Genomic DNA, 13,944 nt, shown 5'->3' with positions numbered 1-13,944 from the left:
ATCTATACTGAATAAAAAAATAAAACTTGTGGTTTTCACCCAGAAGCACAACCAGACAGGACCCACTTTTCCTTGATTCGGAAAAGCAATATAATTTAAATAACATAATCGTGTCTGGTATGAAAGTGTAGTGCAAAAACATGTAAGTTAAAAATAAAACTCCGTGACAATGAGGAAATGACCTCGTCTTCATTTACAAACCAAAATGACTTATCCTAGTCCTAACGCATCCATGTATCCAGCACATTCCCCAAAGGCACAGGACACATGCGGAGCTGCTTTTCCAGTGAAGCAATTGAATCCGGTGAAGTCACGTTTCATCACGTCCGAGCTGAGTGTCCATGAGTTCCATACATCTATGGAGTAGTGCATTGAACTTGCTTCATCATTTGAGTCACAATTTAGAGCATTAATTACCTGATACTCTCGTGACTTGCTTCCTGTATTTCCCTGTTTACAGAATCGTCTGATTAAAATGCGGTGAGTCGGGAGGATTTTTAAAAGGCAGGTAGAGGCGAGGCTGGAGGGGGGGCGGATGAGCAGCTTCACATTAACACTGAGCAGAACAAAGAAATGAACACTCCAAGTATTATCAACATCGGCCCTGAATTATGTGCACACAATTTCCTGGTAAATTCTACTCTTGCTCATGTTTCCCGCAGTTCTGCCACAGTTGTGCAAGTCTGTACACTCAGTGTGAGATTCCAGTACAACTGCAGTCATTAAAAACGTCCACATTGACAATAAGATGAATCTGAAATATCTGTTCATCACAAAAACAGAAATAAAAGGATCCATCCTGGATTCCTAATTCTTCCCAGGGTGAATCATTCAAAGGTTAAGTAGTGTTGGCATATACAGTACATGTATATATGTGAGCAGGCTTTTTGGCACCGGAGGAAAAAAGCCTGCAAAAGGGGGATCTGTGACAGCAGACAGGAGGAGGTGTCATTAGACTGGGGATCTGCAGCATTTTGATATTCCTATAATGACAAAAATCCAAATCCATCAACTCTCTTTAAACACGAACAGGATATCCTCGTCTGTCCCATAGCTGCGTCGAGCTTCCTCAAAGTTATTGACGCTGGTGCAGCACACCCCTAAAAATACACACACACAGATCTGTCAGCTCCAAGTTAAATAAATAAAAACACATTTATAAATAAGCTGCTCAAAAAGTGCACTCTGGGTCTGCCTCCCACTGTTAGCTCTATAGATGGCAATGTTCATGGACTGCTATAAAACTCGCTGGTGCCCATACAGTAAATACCACCAGCCATGGTGTTTATACATAATGTCTCAACACCTGCTGGATTACCATGAAATTTGATCCACACCCTCGTGGCTCCCTCTGGATTCATTAGAATTACTTCGGATTAGTGCTGGGTCTGAATATATTATGTTGTCGATGCTGAAGCAATACGAGAGTGGACCTTAAGTAAGTGTTCACCTTTCTCATGCACGACTCCATTCATATGAAACAACAAATAAGCCTCTGATCAACAGAGGCTTGCTTATGGAAAAAAACAATGACTTGTGAAACATGAACCATTTCTAACTCCAGAAACTGCACAAATGCACCACTGAACATCAAGCCAGGCAGCATAAACTTGTGCTACCAGCTTGAATTGACTCTGTCACTACTAAGGAGGAGAAAGAAAAGAGAGCACAGCTGCCCCGCAAATAAAGTCCGCCGTTTAGAGGTTTATCTGTTTTAAACATAGCTTTTTTTCTGCATTTCTGTCATTCACAATGTGAGGGGTTCAGCTCATGCGGTGACATGGAACCAAGCAAGGTTTGTTAATGTTAATGGAAACATTGACGTTCACGAATCACACGATGACTGAAAACAGCTGCAACAAAAAGTGGCATTACACCACACCCGAAAGCAGAGCAGCTGCTGTTTAAGGGTCGACTCTATCGCTGTGTGCCAAAATTTAAGCTTTCTTAGTCTAAGCCTAACAGTAGGTTTTATTTAAATTGTATCATATATATTTTATTTCTGAGGATTCCTTAAAAAGAACAGCTCACAGAACTCAAATTAAGAGAATTTTGCTTTAGTGCTATTCATCCATCCATCTATTTTCTTCTGCTTTCAAATTGGTCTCTTGACCATCTGCAACAGGGCAAAGTATACAGTAAACAGGTGGGGACCTTCTTGCTGTGAGGCAACAGCAGGATGATGGCCATCCTGATAATTCCAGTGTGACATGAAGACTTTTGGAGATACCGGCCTTTGAGATTTTTTTCTTTTTAAGTGAATGGAATCAGGCAGCAGTTACTTGTGGTGCTCAAAACACCAGTGAGCACATTTTGTGCACCCAGTATGGATTTGTGTGGAATATTAAACTCTAGTTCAATCTAGCAGATCACCTGCAAACCTTGAGCCATCCACTTCTCTGGCAGCTTTTCTACAATAACTTCCACACAACGAGCAGTGTCATGACAGGTAAGGCTAAGAAGGAGGATTCACATTTACTAAGATGGTCTCTTACATACCACAGATTAATTTTACTTACAGTTATGGTAGAAGTAGAAATACAAGTATACTCACGGTCAGAATACGCTGGGTTATTGTAGAAGATGGAGCCAGTGGTTCTGTTGAAGCCACACACAACCACAAAGTGACCCTGATAGTCCGGCTTCCTGCAGAAACACTTCTGACCCACGGGCATGAAGCAGCAGTATTTGACAGGCTGGGAGCACAGTTCACATGTCAACACCACAGCATTGACCAGCACTATGGCAACGTGGCCCTGCTCCAGATGAGACTGGATTTCCTGAACTGACACAGAACTGTGAGAAGGCACACACAACTGAGGTCATATATTTATTTTAAGGTACTGAAAAAAGTAGGCGGGTAAATTAACATCAACAGGAAGCTCACCATTTCTTCACCACCACACCTTTGCTCTCCGCTTTAAGGAAGAGCTCATTCACTCTGTTTTCTTCAGTATCAAAATGCTTCTTGTAAAAGGACTGTAAACAACAACAAAACATCATCAAGACACAATCATAGGTAACTATCAAAATGTTCAAAACTGGTTAGAATTACACTGTTAGTTTGGACTACGTACCTGGTTTTTAAAGCCCTTATCTACACCCAGAGTCTGTGTACAAAAGCAGTGTTTGATTCCTAGATGGCACATGAGGTAGGCCAGGTCGATAGTCCACACACTTTCTGTCAGCTTCAGATCCCAGCACGCCCTCTGAAACTCATCATCGCTGACAGGGTGGAGGTACCTACACATTCAGACAACCAGAGTGTGAATCCCTCACACAATGCCAAGGCACCTTTGATTTGCAATTCAGAAAAGAGCCTGCTGACAGGCAGTACAGTAAGCACTGCAGTCTGTATGGCAGCTACAGTACATAGTGTAACAAAAACATGACTTCTGAAGGTAAAAACCTTGATGTGCTCTTACTTGAGGACCATCCTGGAGCAGGCTAAGCCACAGTCCCAGTGGTACAGCTGCCGGATAACAGGAACATCCAACAGGACATCATCTGAGTAAACCGAGGAGTTACTTTCACATTTCAACAAAACAAATACTAGCGCTGTCACAAGACTGCTTCACTGTTTCACTCACCTGTCATTCTGCTGGTTTCTTTCTCCCACAGACCGCCCGGTAACTAACTCAGTACCAGCTGGTCAGTCTTGTTTGCAGCACTGAGGGCGAGGCTGGGTGCCCTCATCGATGCTAACTAGTTAAAAAAAACTAGCTCCCCGACTACAAGCGTCCAGGCTAGCACTATTTATCGCTCTGTTGCTGATAAAACGCGAACAGCTCTGTGACTCACGCCGCTGCGAGGCGCACACACATAGCTAACAAGAAAAACAGTAACAAAAACTCATTTTCAGGACGGTTTTTCGTGCCGATGCCTCGAAACGAGACGCTCCTCTGCTCTATTCCGTGTTTACTCGCGTACTGAGACGCTTCTTGTGTTTGCTTGCGTTATGCTGCCACCATGTGGTGTGGAGGAGACTTTAACGCTTCTTATGAGAACTGTATCCACGCGCTTTTACTACTACATATTTGAACCATAGATTTGAACTATTAGTAGGCAAACTTTACTAAAGTATTTCAGGACTAATCCTACTATTCACTAACATTTTAAACGGACGATGTTTTTTTTTATGTATACTACTCACTATAAGTCATGTGACTAGAAGAATAGGGGGACAGGAAATTCAAGTGTTTGTCTGTTGTGTCTTCAAGTGTTAAAAAATGTATTAGTGGCAAAAGGAAAAAACAATTGGCTCATAAAATACACCATGCTCCGCAATCATTATTGCACATATGAATGATGATGATTCCAGGTCCTAATACATTATACAAATAATCTGTAACGATACTTCCATTTATTTTCACATAACTACATGTTTTTGACTCAATTGAATACTCAAATACAATTACCTGGTAACTGATAATACATTATTTTAGGTGAAACTACTCAAAAGTGCAAATAATAAGCTGCACTAATAATAAAACAAGCTGTAAAAGAACATATTAATGATCAGTAATTAGTAGCCCAGAACTGTATTTTATTCTGAAACCTTTCATTCTCCATCTTTGCTGCTGGTATTATAATTATATTTTGAAGATTACACATTTATACTTTTACTAGTGAGTGTTTTGTAGATGCTACTTAAATAAAAGCCAGAGTTCTTCCTCCATCATTGTTTATCCTCCTCCTTTCTATTATCACATTTTAATGGTTTTAGTGAAATATTCAAATGATGTTTTAACGTCTCGTTTCATGAGGGTTCCAATTTCTCTGTAGAAAAATGTTGTTCCTGCTACTGGGTTCCATAGGTGGTCCCCATTGACACCTGTGTTACAAAAAAAACACAAACAAACAGACCAACATTTAAGATCTTAGTCAGTACTAAAGATCATCAGTGAAAGTGAAGGAGAAAAGTCAGTTACCGATGCACTGTCTGCATCTTCAGTGAGATGTGTTGTTTTGTGTCTGCTGTAAAGATCTCGTTTCCTTGAGCAAGTCACCAAAAACCAGTCAGCAACCACGGGCACCTGAACGAAAATAGTCAAAACATTTAAAATTTGGTGTTTCATCACTTATACGGATGCTAGTCTGAACATTTCTCTTCTCACCAAACTGAGGAATGACAAGGCTGCACCCAAGTTCACTATGGTTGGAACGATGGAAAATCTTCCTGCCTGTAAGAACCCCAAACTACCATAAGACTAAAGTAAAAACACGGACCGTTCTTGATAAAATCATTGCTGTTTCAAGATTAGTCAGGCCTCACAGTTCCAAACACAATGACGTCGAAGCGGATCCCGTAAGCTTTGATTAACGTTCTGGTTTCCTCTCCATCTGCTGCCTTGTAGTATTTAGCAAATCTAAAAGACAGAAGTTTTAGCAGTTCTTTATTCAGCCTTATACATTCATCAGTACCCGTCTGTTTAAAAAAAAAAAAAAAAAAGTTTTTCACCTAAAGTTGTAACCAGGGGCCACATTGTTGACAGGATGTTTGTTGTCCAGCCTCCGGAAGCTGTATTTAGGTAAACACTCCCCTGCCCACCAGTCCAAATCACAGCTCCAGTCAATAAGAATACCAAGGACACCCCCCTGTAAAACAAATCACTCAGTTCAGGATTATTCAGTTAGCACCTTTAAATTTAGGTTAGATCTGTACTGATGTAATTAAACACAACAATTAAAATATAATAGTCACTACAAAAAGTAGTGTTTGGACAAAAAACAATAACAAAGAATGGTATAAAACTAGTACACGCCTATGCCACAGTATTTTAATGACTGCTTGTGCTTTTGGCCATGAAACTGAAATAGTAAAATGTGTTTTATTGTAGGAGCATAAATGCAAAAAAAAAAAAAAAGCTTCAATGGCCATTGCTAGGCAACCATGATCATAATATATATAGATAAGAACCTGTAAGGACCTAAAATTTGGTTGAAAACACCAACTACAATTGAAAACAGAGTAAGACAATAATTATTAAGTTCAAATATGGCAATACTGAATGAAATGTTAACTTATACCCGCTTTTCAGAGTTTAAAGAGACAACCATGTAAAACAATGTATCCTACAATGAAGGTGAAACAGCTACATAGTGCTCAACCACACTTAATGGAAAGCCAAAAAATGGCTTTAAGAGTTCAGCATTTCCAGCTGTTCTCAGCTCCCATGGTAGACTTTAATCGCAGCACAGAGCAGAGAAGCCAGAAAGGTTTTTGCCTTGTGATATGGAGCGACCACAGAGAACATAAAAATGCATACATTACACTAACTGTGGGAGTGACTATCAGATGGGAGCCAGGGAACCTGAGGGCTGTACTGGCTCACATCCTGCTTATGAGACATATATACTGGAGGAAGACCATACAGGAACTTGAACAATGAATTCCAGTACAGAAAGACAACGATCATTCGATTCACCTTCACAGCCATGTCTTGAAAATCCTCCCCAGCCTCTGAGACAATATGCTTGAGTCTGAATATGGGACAGTGTGGGTCTGTGAGACGGCTGAATTCACACCTCTTCAGGTATGAGGAGTTCACATGAGGCAGTATGTTTCTTCTGGAGGAAGGAGGACAAGGCTCCGGTTTAATGGGGAAAACTGTGACTCTGTATGTTTGCTTAAGCATCTACAGATCTCCCTCTTACATTCAAATGCAGTTCACCGACCTGTGAAAGTTGAACTTTGGGTACGTGATGCTGTTTTTGATCAACACGGTGAAGTTTTCTGCTGCAACCAGCAGCGCATGCCTGCAGGACATGAAACAACACATCAAGCCTCCACAGTCCTGGAACTAGTAACAAATATTCTAACATGGTAAATATATTCTTACTCAGGCAGCTTAGTGTCTATTTCAAGTGGGCACCATGAGAGCACTTCACAGGTCCGTGCAGTGGTGGAGTAGTTCTCACACAGTCCCGTCTGTATACCTGGGTGGAAAATAAATTTCACGCTGAGTTTTTGCTGCGTGAGGCCACAAATATTAAAGGGGCTGTATCATCAGGGAGGAAGGCCTACCGTTGCCCCGGGGATCACTGCGTCCCTCGACACAGTTGCAGTCATCCACACAAGTAGTTGATGGGCTTGGAAGCTGCAGGAAAAATCTCCAGTGTTAATGTGTATATTTGAAGGTGAAGTTAAAAATCCTAAATAAATTTCACAAACATTTTTAAGCAATAATATGCAAAACAATTAAATAAATAAATACATTTTTAAATGCTGGATGTAGAAAATATGACACAAACAGATTAATTACATTTTTAAATTAATTAAAAATCTTTGTCAGAAGCTCCCAATTTTAAAAAATTATCTAGGCTTTAAAGGGTTAATGCAAACATTAAAAAGTATTTAATACTTAACCCTTTAAAGCCTGAAGTTTCTTGAGTCTTCTAACAATTTTTAATTAGATAAGTATCCATTTGGCTATATGAGTTATGATTTGTGCCATATTTCCTGCATCAGGTATTTTTGTGCAATTTACTTGCCGTGGGGGAAAAACTCACAGAAAATATGATACACTTGACTTTAAAAGGGTTTATAATCATATTTATGATTTCCCCCAACTGAAAAACAATAGCCACAGAGAAATGTAGTAATAGAAAAAAATAAGCTGTTAATACAGGACAATCACCATGTACTTGGCACTCTAATGGTCTTCATCAATGGTTGTGCAAGTTTGGCAAGACATGGCCGACCCTTGGCTCTGGTTATCTGTTTTGTAACAGCAGTGACTCACCTCGGGACAATGTGACTGCACTTGTTTTGGGGTCACAACCATATTCGTCAGCACAAAGAATGAATGATCACTCTGTCAGAAAGTAGAGCAGGGAAAAAGTTTCCAGGGAATGAAAAAAGCCAAAACCTGTTATGCTGTTCTCCCCCCTCACATATAAAATGACAGAAATCCTAAAATGCACGTTTCAGTACCTGAGGAGGGATAATGTAATCAGCCACATCCCAAAAACGAGGCTCCGTGTCAGATGTGTTGGTGAAAGCGAAACCTTTCACTTTCGTGGTGACGGTGCTGATGACAGTATCTGTATCCTGGTAGGCCTTCTGCACCACACACACATACCTACAGCAGGTTTGCAGAAATGTCTGAGTTTAACTGTGCAAGCAAAAACATCATTTCATAATCCACATATTACCACATCCCCAACCAATCAATCCCCTCCTCTGATTTTATTGGGTACTTACCCAACCACATACATCACCACCAAGAATTGGGTGAACCTGAACACAAATCCTACACCTAAGCTGGGAATAACCAGCGTTTTTGGTGTTTCGTAGTCAAAAGCATAGTGCAGGAATCTCTTGCAGCAGCCTGCTGACTTGCTCATGGCTACACCACGAACCAATGAAGATATGTGAAACAATGACGACTCGACAAAGCCGTCCTTATTCAAATTCATTATATTCAAATCACATTTACTGCTTGGCAAATACAATTTTAAGCATAGTGTTTTTACACTAATTCCAGTTTAGACAATTTACATACTGTCATGGTAAACTTATTTTATGCTGACATTAGACTGTTGGACATGTTTAAGTACATTGCTGTAAATACGATTATTTAACTACTTGTATTGGGTTATTTGATGTAGAAAGCCAAAACAAATATTGGGTCAAAACACAACGCTCCAGCATAGGGCTGCCTCGAGTGCAATAACAGCCAGCCTTGGCTCAAGAAAACAGAAGGATTTATTCCTGCCACCTTTCTACTTCTGAAGAATAAATGTTGGGCCAACATCTAAGTAATATAAATACACATATACAAAGGCAGTAACTATAAGTAACTACACTGGAGAAAATATCAGTCCTGCTAAAGGTTTGCAAGCCTACCTAGTCTTGGGTACAGTAGGCCTATTCATTTTAACTGTATATTATTTTATTCTTTCAAAGGTAATGCTATCCACCCATCCATTCTCTTCCACTTATCCTTGTCAGGGTCACGGTGGGTGGGGATGGGGTTTGGGGGGGGGGGGTGGAGCCTATCCCAGCTGTCTTAATGAGAGAAGCAGGGTGAACCCCTGACAGGTCGCCAGTGGTTAATTTAACACATTTTCATAAATGTCACTCGTAACTGTATAAACACATCTCCCTTTTCTCACCCTCAACAGGTTGTGGAGAATGGCTGCCCATCCACGAGCCTGGTTCTGTCAGGAGAAGAAGTTTTCCTTCCCACTGTTGCCAATTGCTTGCTTATAAAGGGTCAGCTTATGATTGGGGACTTCTCTCAGATGTTGTGGGGTCTTTCACCTTACCGTGCACCTTCACCTTTATGACGAATCATGTGGACCCATCTGTTAAATAAACCAGTTCCAAAGTGAGCAAGACGTGGCTGCAAACGAGGTCTAACAGGTTCTTACTGTCATCTCTGCTGTTCAACATCGGATACACACTGAAAGCATAGAATTAGACATAATATTTGATTTCATTTTGTGAAGCGGTGCGAAACCTCTCTTTAAAAGAGTACAGCATCTTCTTTCAAAATGTGGAAATACTGAAAGTGCAGGAAACACAGAACCCTTTGTTGAAACAACTCACCAGAAATTTCCATGCCACTTTCAGATACTGCCAACTCGATCTGATTAAAAATTGTAAAAACAAGCACACACTGAGAACGGCATTGGAGCATTACTACAGACTGGACACTAACATGGGAATTTTCTGTTGTGTGTGAACGATGAAGCAATGAGTAACGGTAAGAAAACAAAAGCAACAGTTAAGAATATTTCTTTATTCGTAACTCACATTGACTTCCATGAACACAGGACAGATACAATGTCACTTTGGTCCAATAGTACCTCAGATATAAATTCTATTAAAAAAAGAAGACCCCTTAGGCTAACAGACACTTTGGCCACCAAGACAAAATGACATAGCTTGCCTTATGTAAAATAATGTTGCATCTCCACTCTTTCAAGTTTCTCCTAAGTCCACGTTGCCATAGTCATACAGTTTAAAAAGTAATCATACAGCAGATTGTGTACATAAACAACATAAAAATGGATACTGTTCATTGTGCAGTTCTTTAAAGGACAGGGTAGACACAAAGACATGGCAATGCATTAATAAAACTAATGATGTTCAAACATTATGATGCGTTTCAGTGTTTTTCAATTTTCAAGTATGAGATGAAGGCATCTACACTGTATTGTACAAAAGAAAGACAAATAGTCCACAGTAATGAAGCTACAGTGATGTGCCGATCAGAAAAACTTTGTTCATGTTTGTATCCTTTAGGTAACCCATCATCCATGTCAGTGAACGTCTCACTCACGTGGCCGCCTTTGTTACTGTGTTCTCAAACAGCACAGCCAGTAAGTCCAAAGTGATCTCATATTCGTCCGAATTCAAAGTCCACCCCGCCGTCGTGCAGGCTGCCTTCATTTGCATTATCGAAGCTGTTCTTCCCGTGGATTTGTTTGAGGTGCTTGCGGAGAACTGGCTTGTGAGCAAACACCATGTCACAGTAGTTACAGCGATGTGGCTTATCTCCGCTGTGCAGATTTAGATGATCCAACAACGAGCACTTCTGGGTGAAAGTCTTACCGCAGATCTTACACTGGAAGGGTTTGATGCCGGCGTGAACGCGCATGTGCCGGTGCAGGTTGCCCTTTTGCGTGAAGGTCTTGCCGCACAGCAGGCACATGAAGAGCTTGTGCATCTTGAGGTGGTTGGCGTAGTTCTCGAGTTGGCGGAAGACTCGGGCGCACTTGGGGCACTGGTGGTACCACTGGAGAGGCTTGTCGTAGTTCCTCTGGTGTCCGATGTGTTTCTCTGCAGGTGGAGATGAAGGAGGAGGGCTAAGTGGGTATCCCGTCACGCCAGGCGGAACCGCCATCTCACTGCTGCGGCTGTCAACGGTGGAATTAATGAGCGAGTGCTGGGGCTCAGGGGAGTGGAGCTCTGCAGGAGGGTTGGTGGAGAAGTGACCGGTGATGGAGTTCTCTGCAACATCAGACACAGACTCCACCTTTACTATAGTGATGTCACTCTCCACTATGCCTTGCCTTGGACGCCTGGTCAAGATCTGGACAGGGCTTTTGGGCTGTATAATCACATCATCATCTTCGCTTTCATCATCGTTATTATCCTGCTCCACCTGCTCCACTACCTCTTCCTCCTCCTCCTCCTCTTCCTCCTCCTCCTCCTGATGGACAGTCTGCACCTGAGAGCGCTCTTGTTCTATCTTTGCCTGGGAGGATAAACTCTCCTCCCTCTTCTCCCTCCGCATTTTTACATCCACTTCCAGCTGGCGTGAAGCCTGTGGTTTGATGAACTTGCTGAGGGCCTGAGTGCACTGCTCTACAATGTGGCCCATCTGGAGGAAGCTGGCCACTGTCAGGTAATGCACCAGCTCCAGCTCAGGAAACTCCAGCTGGCCAGTGTAGCAGGACAGCAGCAGCTGTCGGCCAACTTCTGCCTCCTGGATCATAGAGATCTGGACCTCCCTGGAGTCCTGCTGAAGGATGAACTGGTCCCTTAAGAAAGAGGAGCCAGCAGCAAACACCACTTTGTGACCAGGGACCTCCAGCTGGTTGATGCGAACAGTAACATCGCAGAAGCGCCTCTGGTGTCTCAGAAGGTTCATCTTCTGTAGCATGGAGTCTCCAAATGTGGCGAAGCGGAACTGCAGAATCACTTGGTTCTGGGCCATAGTGAACCAGGGGACCACAGCAGCTGTAGTAGACCAACATGAAAATACAAAGACTGAATATCTCTCCTAGGAATAGGCTACTATAAATTTTGCGAATCAAGTCTAGTTCTAAGGCAGGGGTGGGGGACTCCAAGCCTCAAGGGCCAGTGTCCTGCAGGTTTTAGATATCACCCTGGGTCAACACACCTGAATAAAATGATTAGTTCATTTCCAGGCCTCTGGAGAACTTCAAGACATGTTGAGGAGGTAATTCAGCCATTTAAATCAGCTGTGTTGGATGAAGGAAACATCTAAATCCTTCAGGACGCTGGCCCTTGAGGCCTGGAGTTCCCCCACCCTTGTTCTAAGGTCACGCACTATCTGGACACCGATTAAAATTTTTAACTTTAGGTGGCAGGTGGTTTTACCTGGATGTAAACATTTTAAAGATTTTGTTTAAAAAAAATTAAAAAATAAAATAAAATACACAGACACATGCATACACACATATATGTGTGTGTGTATGTACCCGCCCACTATATAATTTATATAGTTTATATAGTTAACGTCACCTGTGTCAATTACAGCCATACTAATTATAACCACAACAATCAACCTTGCGTGTGCTGCCTGGAGAGCGCGAGGCCAGACTCGATTCACAAACCGGTCAATTTAATAATTACAAGGCTATCGCTTTCAAAAGTTTCTTAGTTAGCGGTTATCTTTCAATGTCCTATTAAAAATGACTGTCCACGCTTTAATTCGGCGTTGACCAGTGTGACATAAGACAACAAAAAATGCTAATTTAAATCGGCTGCTACTATAACTGCTTTTCACGGCGGTAACATCATTGACGAGCAATATTTAAATTAAATATGAAAGTGTTGAATAGCCATTACAGCCTTACTCAGAAACGCATTAAAAGGAAATGTGGGTGTATTAATGATACAATATTGCCAGAATGTACCGATAAACAAGACAATATGAAATTATCGGTCTGTTTTAAGCGAACACTGCAACTTGACTATCGTTGTCTGAGTATATTAGCGTAGCGCCCAGCTAACGCAAGGTTAAAGTCTGGCCTTTATTTAGAGTAAACCTGAGTAAACCCCCCCCCAAAAATACATTAATCTGGTATAACACGTCCATGGCTAACGTTAGCTGTACTGTTGCTAAATGGCATCAATCACACAGCTCTATGTGTCCCCTCGGCCTACTCCTTACTGTTCAGCCAGCCGCCCAGGCTGTCCTATAACATGCTTCACTGTTGCTTTATAACGAGCTCTAAAACGGCACTTTCACTTTTTCCTCGCAGTACTGAGTGTTGCGTACCTGCTTAAGCCCTTGTAAACAAACTGGTTTGTGATGCTGTAGGTGAGACGTTGGCCTGTCTGGGGGATATGAGGGAGCTGCTCCGGATGCAAAACACCTTTAAAGGCCCAGTACACACATCTCTCGGCTTGTCTCTGGAAACGCGTTCCACATTCAAATATGCCCCATAATACTGTTTAGTGGTATTATTCCAGCCCCATCGTTAATACGCCATCTTTTTCTCCTTTCGAGATCATATAATTGGTGTGGACAGATTTTTTAGCTTCCAGGCTCCATCAGATCTGTCATCAGGTTCAGTCTCTGCTGAAGGTCCCAAGAGTAACCTTTGTAAAATAACGTAATATTTCAGTATTTCTTGTGGCAGCAGCATTTTTTTTTTTTAGGTCTCTGACAGATAATCGATTATTATCATAATTTAGTGGTTTGCAGGTGAATGATTTCAAGTGCTCACAGCCATAGAATAAGCTCAAGGTGGGAAGGTGATCTGAAAGGTTATACACTTCTTTTGCAAGTCTAGACTAAAGCGAGCTGGTAGTTGAATCTTGAATTGAAATCTATGGAAGAATTTTGACAGATTTGACTTGTGATCCTATACACACAAAGACCACTATGTCAAACCAGTGATTTATGGACCCCTGTCAAATGACTTGGGAAGCAATATGTGTCTATGACAGTTATAATTTATGATACGTCATAACTCTTTAGTGATCAATAATGACATGCACAAAAAAATATGGACTAGGATGATGAATAGGATTTTTGAGATAGAAATGGACTATGGGATCATTCATAATGGTGTAGTCCAAAAAGTAAACTTTTTAGACAAAAAGTTTCATAAATGGTAGTTTTGTTTTGGTTGATTTTTGATTGTATATGCCTTATATTCTAATATTTTTTATTTGTGATCCTCATATTTGACTGTCCTGCAGCAACATCTGGAAGAGCCCTCCTCTCCAAGTCT

The 13,944-nt window shown here is 41.4% G+C and overlaps 3 protein-coding genes across 7 annotated transcripts; all 3 read right to left on the bottom strand.

The window, feature by feature from the left end:
• Positions 1-673: 673 nt before the first annotated feature.
• On the bottom strand, positions 674-3,916 carry gucd1 (guanylyl cyclase domain containing 1). Its single transcript, XM_085424829.1, has 6 exons — positions 3,591-3,916; positions 3,426-3,507; positions 3,078-3,243; positions 2,888-2,979; positions 2,555-2,796; positions 674-1,100 (listed from the first exon to the last, which is right to left on the bottom strand). The coding sequence occupies exons 1-6, from the start codon at positions 3,595-3,597 to the stop codon at positions 1,009-1,011; spliced, it is 681 nt and encodes a 226-aa protein (XP_085280955.1). The 5' UTR covers positions 3,598-3,916; the 3' UTR covers positions 674-1,008.
• A 164-nt stretch (positions 3,917-4,080) lies between these two features.
• On the bottom strand, positions 4,081-13,110 carry p2rx4b (purinergic receptor P2X, ligand-gated ion channel, 4b). Of its 4 annotated transcripts, none has more exons than XM_085424823.1 (14): positions 12,984-13,110; positions 9,557-9,596; positions 9,274-9,410; positions 7,937-8,084; positions 7,746-7,817; positions 7,028-7,100; positions 6,843-6,939; positions 6,679-6,759; positions 6,429-6,570; positions 5,462-5,598; positions 5,276-5,369; positions 5,118-5,183; positions 4,932-5,036; positions 4,081-4,834 (listed from the first exon to the last, which is right to left on the bottom strand). In XM_085424823.1, exons 3-14 carry the CDS (start codon positions 9,300-9,302, stop codon positions 4,802-4,804), a joined length of 1,077 nt encoding a protein of 358 aa, XP_085280949.1. In that variant the 5' UTR covers positions 9,303-9,410; positions 9,557-9,596; positions 12,984-13,110; the 3' UTR covers positions 4,081-4,801. The 4 variants fall into 4 exon arrangements, with proteins under 4 accessions (XP_085280949.1, XP_085280951.1, XP_085280952.1 ...); XM_085424825.1 differs by having other exon boundaries at positions 9,274-9,312; XM_085424826.1 differs by lacking the exon at positions 9,557-9,596 and having other exon boundaries at positions 9,274-9,312; positions 12,984-13,104.
• On the bottom strand, positions 9,735-13,119 carry zbtb26 (zinc finger and BTB domain containing 26). 2 transcript variants are annotated; one of them, XM_085424820.1, is made up of 2 exons: positions 12,984-13,119; positions 9,735-11,695 (listed from the first exon to the last, which is right to left on the bottom strand). In XM_085424820.1, the coding sequence occupies exon 2, from the start codon at positions 11,670-11,672 to the stop codon at positions 10,350-10,352; it is 1,323 nt and encodes a 440-aa protein (XP_085280946.1). In that variant the 5' UTR covers positions 11,673-11,695; positions 12,984-13,119; the 3' UTR covers positions 9,735-10,349. The 2 variants fall into 2 exon arrangements, with proteins under 2 accessions (XP_085280946.1, XP_085280947.1); XM_085424821.1 differs by lacking the exon at positions 12,984-13,119 and adding an exon at positions 11,859-12,972.
• Positions 13,120-13,944: the final 825 nt, after the last annotated feature.

Source organism: Rhamphochromis longiceps, linkage group LG12 (assembly GCF_057381845.1).
Source record: "Rhamphochromis longiceps isolate RC_006_pf linkage group LG12, R_longiceps_female_GT1.1, whole genome shotgun sequence".
NCBI classification, from domain to species: Eukaryota; Metazoa; Chordata; class Actinopteri; order Cichliformes; family Cichlidae; genus Rhamphochromis; species Rhamphochromis longiceps.
Note: the sequence above shows the minus strand (reverse complement) of the source record. Positions and strands in the feature narration are given on the sequence as shown.

What these genes read in the sequence shown, in the direction of transcription:
- zbtb26 (XM_085424820.1), bottom strand. Translation starts at nt 11,672, where the DNA reads ATGGCCCAGAACCAAGTGATTCTGCAGTTCCGCTTCGCCACATTTGGA.
- p2rx4b (XM_085424827.1), bottom strand. Translation starts at nt 8,421, where the DNA reads ATGAATTTGAATAAGGACGGCTTTGTCGAGTCGTCATTGTTTCACATA. An exon ending in CAGTGATCCCCGGGGCAACG is followed by an intron (nt 6,940 to 7,027) that starts GTAGGCCTTCCT and finishes TTTTCCACCCAG; the next exon opens with GTATACAGACGGGACTGTGT. An exon ending in GCCCCTGGTTACAACTTTAG is followed by an intron (nt 5,370 to 5,461) that starts GTGAAAAACTTT and finishes TCTGTCTTTTAG; the next exon opens with ATTTGCTAAATACTACAAGG.
- gucd1 (XM_085424829.1), bottom strand. An exon ending in ATAAGGGCTTTAAAAACCAG is followed by an intron (nt 2,980 to 3,077) that starts GTACGTAGTCCA and finishes TGTTGTTTACAG; the next exon opens with TCCTTTTACAAGAAGCATTT. An exon ending in TAACCCAGCGTATTCTGACC is followed by an intron (nt 1,101 to 2,554) that starts GTGAGTATACTT and finishes GTGTATTTTTAG; the next exon opens with GGGTGTGCTGCACCAGCGTC.